Source organism: Stigmatopora nigra, chromosome 12, assembly GCF_051989575.1.
Source record: "Stigmatopora nigra isolate UIUO_SnigA chromosome 12, RoL_Snig_1.1, whole genome shotgun sequence".
Taxonomy (NCBI): domain Eukaryota; kingdom Metazoa; phylum Chordata; class Actinopteri; order Syngnathiformes; family Syngnathidae; genus Stigmatopora; species Stigmatopora nigra.
The window spans coordinates 4,537,824-4,546,748 of NC_135519.1; the positions used below are offsets into that span (position 1 = coordinate 4,537,824).

The 8,925-nt window shown below is 38.7% G+C and overlaps 1 protein-coding gene across 2 annotated transcripts; it reads left to right on the plus strand.

Annotated features, from left to right (window-relative positions):
• Positions 1-40: 40 nt before the first annotated feature.
• LOC144205732 (FERM domain-containing protein 6) lies at positions 41-8,426 on the plus strand. Of its 2 annotated transcripts, XM_077730298.1 has the most exons (15): positions 41-230; positions 2,125-2,285; positions 2,394-2,484; positions 3,904-3,983; positions 4,245-4,321; positions 4,467-4,662; positions 5,119-5,274; positions 5,412-5,477; positions 6,045-6,113; positions 6,197-6,371; positions 6,434-6,508; positions 6,578-6,718; positions 6,823-6,945; positions 7,033-7,097; positions 7,170-8,426. In XM_077730298.1, exons 2-15 carry the CDS (start codon positions 2,208-2,210, stop codon positions 7,461-7,463), a joined length of 1,686 nt encoding a protein of 561 aa, XP_077586424.1. In that variant the 5' UTR covers positions 41-230; positions 2,125-2,207; the 3' UTR covers positions 7,464-8,426. The 2 variants fall into 2 exon arrangements, with proteins under 2 accessions (XP_077586424.1, XP_077586423.1); XM_077730297.1 differs by having other exon boundaries at positions 42-230; positions 6,434-6,718.
• The last annotated feature ends 499 nt before the right edge of the window (positions 8,427-8,925 follow it).

Consider the following 8,925-nt stretch of genomic DNA (forward strand, 5'->3'; position numbering starts at 1 on the left):
GCAACGCCCCCCTTTACATCTCTGTAATGGTACAGTCCAAATCTGCTTTGATTTGCAGTGGTTTGGGTCATTCGACACACGCTACGCTTAGGGGGTACAGTTAGGATACTCTCCTCCGAACGTATTTATCTTTAATTCCTGGAAAACAAGCTTTAAAATTATGTTTTTTAGCCATCGGCGGACCAAGCTTCGATTTAAACTTGAAACACCATCTGGACATGTGACACCCGGTGAGTTTCCGTTGGTTTAAGGCAATTAACAGTAGTTTGTCGCACTTGTTGCGCTCAATTTGTAGCGTTTACTAGCTTATTGTACTTGTGTATCCATATATGATAGATTTACGACTACGGTACTTCTATTGATGATATATTTCAATTCTATATTTGACCTAGTCGTGAAATGAAATATAAAACTATTTATCTAAGTCTGATTTCGACTCTGATTTGTCCCGTGGTTGTGTTTTTAGAGGGGGATTTTAGATGTTTTGATTGATACTACATTTTTAGTATGTATTATAATGTAATTTTTAACAAGTGCATTTTTCCCCCTGAACCTGTGTTTTTTTTTTTGTCATGTGGTGCTTTTAAAAAATGTAGTTTTTCCCCCCAGGAGTAGGGATCATAACAGTCTTGGAAGGGTATTAAATGAGTGTGCAGATGGCAATTGGCACATGTAAATCCAGCTTTGAACCCAATCATCAACCAGCTGGAGGATGTCTCAACCTATAATTCTGCACCAATATATCTAAATATTATATTATAACTAGAGTTCAGAACTTCAGATGGCTTGCAGAAAGTATGCAAACATGATCTGGGTTTACTTCATGGACTGCATCTAAATTATATATATTTTAGGTTTGTTGACAGTAGATTGTAGATCCTAACATTTAGTATCGATGGGTTTTTTATATGGTGTCCACACCTTTGTGTGCCCCAGTTGAAGCTAATTCTGCATCCTTTTCAGTGGAGGATGAAGTGGGTGTTTTCCCACTTGAGGAATGTTGCAAGCTGCCAAGCAGTTCTTTTCTTCTTTTCTTTTGCAGTGTTGAATGTTGAATTTTGTAACACTATGCTTCAGGCCCGACTCAAAATCACAACATTTAAAAATGTCAAATGGAACATGAAATAGTGCATTATCATTAGCTCCGATAAGATCAAATGGTACATCCATAAATACTTGGAGAGTGTGAAAGTTTAGACTCCAAAGAAACAAACACAGCATGAGTCTGAATTGATGTTGGTAAAGGATCCAAAAATAATCTCAGAGTCCAGTTTGGACCAGTTGTAATGGAATTCCTGTTTTGGGGGGTTTGTTTTGTTTGGTTCGTTTCTCTTTTTGTCCTCCCAATTCAATTTGAGCAATTTCCTGAGGTGGAAAAAAGCCTTTAGTTTGAATATGAGCACTCTGTAGACTAATCTTGCTTATTGATGCAATCAAAATCATTATTTTTTTGTCAATAAGATTGGTGCACATTTTATTTCTCATCATTCTGAGAAAATTGGTATTTGCAGGAATGAGAGTCTGTTTAAACATGTTCAACACTATTTCCTTAGTAATAATCTGGAAAGTTTGTATAAAAAATTACACTGTAAAACAAGAGGTTGAAAAACCTGGTACATCCTAAAATGTATTTAGTCATTTGTTTTAGGTAAATCTATTTATATTTTCTTGGAAGATGCAGCTGATACTGTAGTTTCAAATGATCTGTTCCCGCTTGTTTTTTTCTTCTTTTAATTCTTCTGACTGGTCATTGTCCAGAGCAGGTTTTAAAGGGATCAGAGTCGGTGCACGGCAGTAATTAAACTGATTAATTCACCCTAAGACTTTAATCAGATGAGCTTGGTACCAGTTGGGGCCTGAGTGTTAGCGTGACAGTGCGTTTAACTTCAGGTGAGGCTACATGATAAACAGACTGCTTCATTTCTATAGACAGTTCACCCCAAAAAAAACATTTTAATTCTCCGACACTGAACAGTACATCAGTGAAATAGCAGACCATCTGATTGTGACTTGGACATTCTTAAAATATTACTGAAGGGTTGCTGCATGATCTGCTGTCCAGATGTTTCCCCCCGCGCCCTCTCCTGATCTCACTCTGTCGTTGTGCTATATATTTTTTTAAAGATTTGGTATGGATGACCTGTCCTGGATCAGCAAAGAGCTTTTAACAAGGAAAGAGTTGTAATCGACGGACGTCAAAGACCACAATGACCTCTGTAGTAAAGCACCAGAGGAACATTTGTGTTCTTCTCCCTAATAAACACCAGCTGGACCTAACCGTCGGGGTGAGGTTGCCTCCGAGTTGTAATTACCGTCGTCTCAAAATAGGATTTCACTCTCTAACATGATGACAACACCTTTAATACTCTTTTCTGTGGTTGCCTTGGTTCCAGTTAAAGGCCACAGTGCAGGATGTTTTCAACCGGGTGGCAGAGCTTCTTGGTATTAAAGAGATGCACTTGTTCGGCCTGACAGTCGTGCGAGGTAAGTCTACTTACTACTCATTCTTTGCTTCATGTCGTGTACAATTGCAGTCAAGTCGCTTAAACTGTACAGTGTAACACTACACTGCTACTATCACGTCAAGATAAGATCAATTTCCGTTTGTAGGGTATGGTTGTCAGCAAATTTTCTTCTTTTGCCTTTACTGGTACACCCATTCAGTTATCACGAGGGGGGGAATTTCTTAATAAAAAAAAAAACAGTGGCCCTTGGATACTTACAGAACTCAAGTTGAAATTTAGATTAAATTAGAATAGATTAGAATTTTATTTCATCCCGTTTTCGGGAAATTTCTTGGTTGCAGTAGCAAGACAGACACAAGACACACAAGACATTGTAGACCTAGTTAAAAAAATTGAGCATAAACAACCCACTCTCATTTTGACGCTTATAGAAAAATAAGTATAAAGAAGAGAAAAATAAGTATAAAGTTGCATTTTAGATAGAGTATTTTTTTTAATTTTATTAGAAAACAAGAACAAACATTCTTAAACTAAACATAGTTAAATGGACAACAACAGATTAAATAGGGACCTGTGGATTTAACATATTTTGGGGGGAGAACTATAGCCTTAGAAGAATGCCAAACTGATTGAAAAAAAATGTGCAAATGCGGTAAGTGTTTTCATTCTGAGTAGCCTCTGAGCCATGCCCTCCCGTATTCTTCCCGTCTCGCTCAAACACATCAAGATGCCTCAGAACGTCGTGTGGCTCACCTTTGTAACAAGCAGCCTTTTGTCTTTTGTGGCATTGCTTCAGCGATCACTTGGCCTGGGATTCCTGCAATATTAACTTCATTAAGCCTGGAATGCACTCTTGCATTCTTTCCCTTCACGGAGGGGAGGGATGGTTTGATGAGTGGGGTGGGAGTCTGTGGGAGAAGGGACGGACTCAGTGGAGGAAGAGGGGGGGGGGGGGGGGGGGCACTCTCTGCTAATGACTCAACTCTTAATCAGGAGGTTTGAGCCGTGAATGAGTCAGAGTAGTCGAAAAACTCTGATGAATTGATGGATGTCGACAAGAACAAGTTGTGAAACAGCGTGGAGAACATTGTTGAGCACCGCAACAAAAGAGATAAGCTCGAGTAATGCAAAAGAAAATGCCTATATCTTGACTCATTGAACTGAAACTGATAACATCACCTCTTTCTCACCATAGACTTGCTTTGAAAAGAATTCAAAAACATTTCCCTTGCTAAAATGGTCCAAATTATCATAAGCTGCCGAGCTGCGTCCTTTACTAAGTGAAGAATAAAAGGGCTTCTTTTTGTCTTTTACCCCAATTAAGCCCATTGTTGGACACATTTTCTGCCTGGTTGCATTATTGTTTTGTTTGCCTGCTAACTGTCTACTTGTTTCTTGCTTCTCTTTCTCTCTTTTTCTTTTTATTTTTTTTGTGCAGACAATGAACACATATTTTTAGACGTGGAGGAAAAGTTGAGCAAGTATTTACCCAAAGAATGGAAGCAAGAATCTGGAAAGGTGAGGAAGCTCACCCAAAGTTTATAAACATTTCCAACAAAGCACCACTATTCTTTTTTGTAGTAGTATTTGATATATCACCATTACAAGTCATACAGAATCCAATTTTTGGAGAATTTTGCCTATTCTTTCTTTTATTTAAGCCTATATATAATGCTGCATCTCCAATTTGTGTATATATAACACAAAGTATCATAAATATTTGGTGACTGCCTGGTTTTATATGTTAATTGCAAAAAAATGTCATATTTATTGCCATAGGGTTTGGATAGGAGAGCTTTTCCTCTAGTTCTCTGCTTAAAAGTGCAGTACTATGTGGAGAATGGCAGACTCATAAGGTATGTGCCCCTCACTAATATACCGCTTGTTGACTGGCAGTCTTTCTTTTTCCGACTGTACACACGATCCATCTTAGTCCTCCTTACTGACACCTCGTGCAAGCCTCCAGTGATGATTTCATGTCTTTGTTGTTCTCTGTACCAGTGAACGCAAGGCACGCCATCTTTACTACTCTGACCTGCGCGAGCGGGTGTTGCGCTCCGAATGCCGTCAACAGGAGGAGGTGTACTTTCAGTTAGCCGGTTACGCCATGCAGGCTGACCTCGGGGACTACCAGCTGCCTGAAAAGGGGGATGAGAGTGCCTCCTATTTCGAACCTAAGGAGTACTTTCCTCCATGGGTATTTAACAAGCATTTTATCCTTCCTAGTACTTTTCATAGTTTTACTTGGACTCATATAACTAACTAATTAGAACTGACAGTCATACTGTTTGCTGAGGAATTAGGAGTGCTCAAAATGAATTAAATTAGGCTACCATCACACTGAGAACATTTCCATAATCCATCCATGGTCATTTTGTATCCATTTTTGTATCCACAGGCTAATTTAGGGGATTAATTACTGCAATACTGTTTGGTCAACTTGCACAAAATAACCCAAACATCAACATTGTTGGCAAGATTTTAAATATTTATTCATTTTCTTTAAGAAAGATGATGAAATATCTTTTTAAAACATGGCTGTCCTAACTTTACTTGGCTACAAAAGCCAGTATAGTCAGGCTATATCTCAAAATATGTGTGAATTGGTAATTTTCGAGTGCCACAATATCTTCCTTTCTTCTATTTTGTCTAGATAATAGCCAAACGGGGATTGAGCTATCTCCTCTGCCATGGTCCCAAAGTGCACCAGGATCTGTTGGGCACGTCAGCACGTGATGCCATCCTCCTCTTCATCAGGGAGTCTTGTCGTCTGGAGGACGTACCGGTCACTTTTTACCGATTGCAAAAGGTCATGAGTCAACAACGAGCCTTTTTAGAACGCTTTCTAAGTGCCAGCCAGTTAAAATGGAGGCTTAGCCCCATGCTCGGTCTTATCTCTTCTACTCAGATGCTTCACCTGACATCTCATTATTCATGTGTGTTTAGGACAAGAAGGAAGAGAGAGGAACGGCGGTACTCGGACTGACCTTGAGAGGAATGCAGGTTTATCAGGTGTGTGCACGTACCAGTTGGTTGCTAATCCACAATTTGTACATGACATGTGCAAAAGAAAAATTCTGAGTTGACTCAAAGATCCTGCTCCATTACAAGTGTAAGGAATGTGTGGGGTTGCCACCAGCAACAACAGTGCATGAGCAGATAGCAGGCGTCTGCCAAATACGTCACTTCTTTGATGTGTCCATCACGGACCATCTGGGGGGATTAGGGCGCTGGGGTCTGGCTGATTAAAGGTCCAACGGACCATTAAGACACCCTCTGCCTTTACAGCACTTTAAGAGGCAATGACAAAATACATGAGTAAGCTCTTATTTTAAATTATAATATAAGTTGTGGCCGAGGAGATGGATTTTGGGGCTATTTGTTTGATAGGAGGAAAAAATATATATATAGGTATTTTCTGCAGAGTATATGTTAATTTAATAAGCAGTAGTGCTGTTTTACTAATTAAAGTTTGTCCTGCTAGTCACTTTTTTATTTATTTATTATTATTATTGTTTTTTTTTTTTTTTTTACTGGATAATTCCATAATATTCAACATTGTATTCTTTCTCTCTGTAGGAGGCCAACAACATCAGAGAGCTGCTTTATGACTTCCCCTGGTGTATTGTAGGACGACTCACATTCCTGGTAATTGTATTTATCCTCTGATTAAATGTGGCATCATTAAATCACTTTGACGGTTTGTACTGTTTTTGTTGTTTTTTGCTTAGGGAAAGAAATTTGAGATCCAACCGGATGGCTTGCCCTCGGCTAGGAAACTGGTTTATTACACAGGGTCATCATTCCGCTCTCGACACCTGCTCTTGCATCTGAGCCGCAGCCATCGAATTTACCTCAGCCTCCAGCCGGCTCTCAAGCACCTCCGCCAACTGGAGGAGAGCGATGGTAAGCGAGACCCAAATGGCCATAACAAAACATGGTTTTTATGGCTTTTCTTTTGTTTTTAGAGAAAAAAAGTTATAGGGAATCCTACATTAGTGATGATCTGGACTTGGAGCCACCAGGCAGCGAGAGCAGCCCGGGTTTGTCCCGACTCTCAACTAGTAGCTCGGGCATTGAAGCCGACAAGCGCCAACACGGCATCTCCACAGAGATTATCTCCATGGAGGAGGAATCTGAACGGACAGCGGATATGTGTTCTTGCTCAGCAGCCAGTCAAATCAGTTCCTGTACATCCGGCATCGGTAGTGGCAGGAAAGCTCACTCAAAAGACGAGGAGTGGCAAAAAGAAGGTGTGAAATTCATACACGAAAATTATAAATTGACCATTGAATGGGATCTATGTAAATTATATCAATTTCTTAATCCCTTCTAAATGATAAATTTTCCCCTACAGAACTGAAAGCTGATTTTAGACAAGAATATCTTTTGGATTATCCAGATGACATGTTCCAACTGGCTGATATTCTCAATGTTATGTCAGTGGATTGTGCACTATCCTCTGTGAATGAATCATTAGGTAAGAATATTTATCCTCATGTGAGGGCATTTATTTGTCCGTGCTCTATTCTATTATTCACATATTTTCACTTTTATTGCATTTTAGAGGACAAAGAATGCCTCCCAGAAAACAGTGAACAGCTCTTAAATGAAGATGACAGGAGTATACAAGTATGTGACATTTTTTTTCAAGGTTTATTGATCATGTTTGCCTCTCTAACTTTATTTTTTTATTTATTTAAGGTGTTGGAAACTAAATCGCAGCCTTGTGTGGACCGGCACAGCCAAAGTCTTGACAATATAAGTTTATTTCCACCTCAAACGCCACTAGGCACCACCACATTGCCAGCAGATTCTTCACACAGTTACACTTTCGGCCTCTCGGACACCTCAGCGGACATGAAGACGCCCATGGGTACCAATCATTTTCCTTTTTTGCACTACCATGCCAAACCTTCCTTCTACGGTCAAAGGTCTACCAACTGTTTGTCACTTGACCTGCTCTCAGACGAACAGTTCCTCGAGTTCATTCTGTGAAAGAACAGAAGTACTCGTGTTTGCCTCATTTGTCTGATGGTCTTTAAGCTATTTGTCTTTTTTAAGCGAGCTAGAGGACAACAGTGGAAACCTCTTTTTTTTGTCCATGTTTATTTTACTACAAACCCTGTGAATGAGGTCACAGTACTTACTTAACCAGGAGCATTTCTTTGTTAATGACATATTTATTGATTTGTGTGTTCTGTACATACAACTTGCACTTACATTTTATGAAATTTCAACTTTTCCATATGAATGCATTTCAATTAAGCTTGGTTTGGAGGCCTGTTATCCCTCCACAGGACAATATTGAGCACAAATTTTATGCTATAGCCTTTTTTTATGTGAAATTGCCATTCATCTCGTTAACTCGTGTTGTCAGAACATTTCATATGCCGAAAATATTCAAAAATGACGGTGCTTCTCAGTATCTTTTATCATTTTCATTTTAAAACAGCTTTTTTCTCAAATATCGCTATACTATGGTGTAGAAATGTATCTATTTTTTACAGCATGTAAACCACTCATCCATCCAAAGTTCCCACATTGCTTAAACTCTACTACTGCTTTCATAACTAAAACATTACTGTTTACAAATGCTATTTCTGTAACCATTACAGTTCGAATGAAATTGCAGTATGTTTTTTATTTTATGTAACCACCAAACAAAGAGCCTTTCTGTCAATTTTTTTCTTCCCTTTTGGAGATAATTTTCATTGTTTGTTAATGCTGATTAGTATGCAAAAGAACTTTAACCAGGATGACCTAACTAGGAAGGAATGCTAGTAATGAAATGCTCTCCTTTCCTCTAATGTATGACCAACCTGGAAGTTAAAGCATTTTTTTCTAAAGCAGTTTTTATGCGGGCAAAAAAATACATTTTAATCTGTTGGATTGTATGAAAAGTCAATTTTCTATTATAAATACACAAGGAGGCTGAATAAAGAATCGCAGATTCCTTTTCCTGTTGTAAATTGTCTAGTTGGGTGGAAATATTCAGAATTGGTCTTAGACTAGTTGACCCAGCTGTGATACCATCCTTAAGTCATCCATCCACCATCCCAGACTTCCTTGGTCATGTGATGGCTGGAATAGTGGGAGAGATTTGCCTAACAGCTTTTCTTCTAAACGGCGATCCGGGCACAAAACCCCCTCCAGCAAAGATGTCCAGTCATGCTTCACTTAATCATTTACACAGGTTATTCTCAGAAAGTGAATTGGTGACTTTCAAATATTCAAAACAATATAATAATAATATTGATCATTTGACCTCTCTAAGTGATAAACATAAATGGTAAACATATATGATGTTCACTGTTATTCAGATCTTCATGCATTTGAAAGAATGAATTGACAACAAAAAAAAAACATCACAAAAAGAATTTATAATAGAAATTGGCATTTTTGGTGGTTCAATTATCCTCTCGCGAGAGTTCATTGTGACATATACGGAAGTTTACAA

Bases quoted from the DNA above. Each gene is read 5' to 3' on its own strand.
- LOC144205732 (XM_077730297.1), top strand. From the start codon at position 2,208: ATGACCTCTGTAGTAAAGCACCAGAGGAACATTTGTGTTCTTCTCCCT. The intron at 4,663-5,118 runs GTATTTAACAAG...TATTTTGTCTAG, and splicing joins AGGAGTACTTTCCTCCATGG to ATAATAGCCAAACGGGGATT. The intron at 5,275-5,411 runs GTCATGAGTCAA...ATGTGTGTTTAG, and splicing joins CTTTTTACCGATTGCAAAAG to GACAAGAAGGAAGAGAGAGG.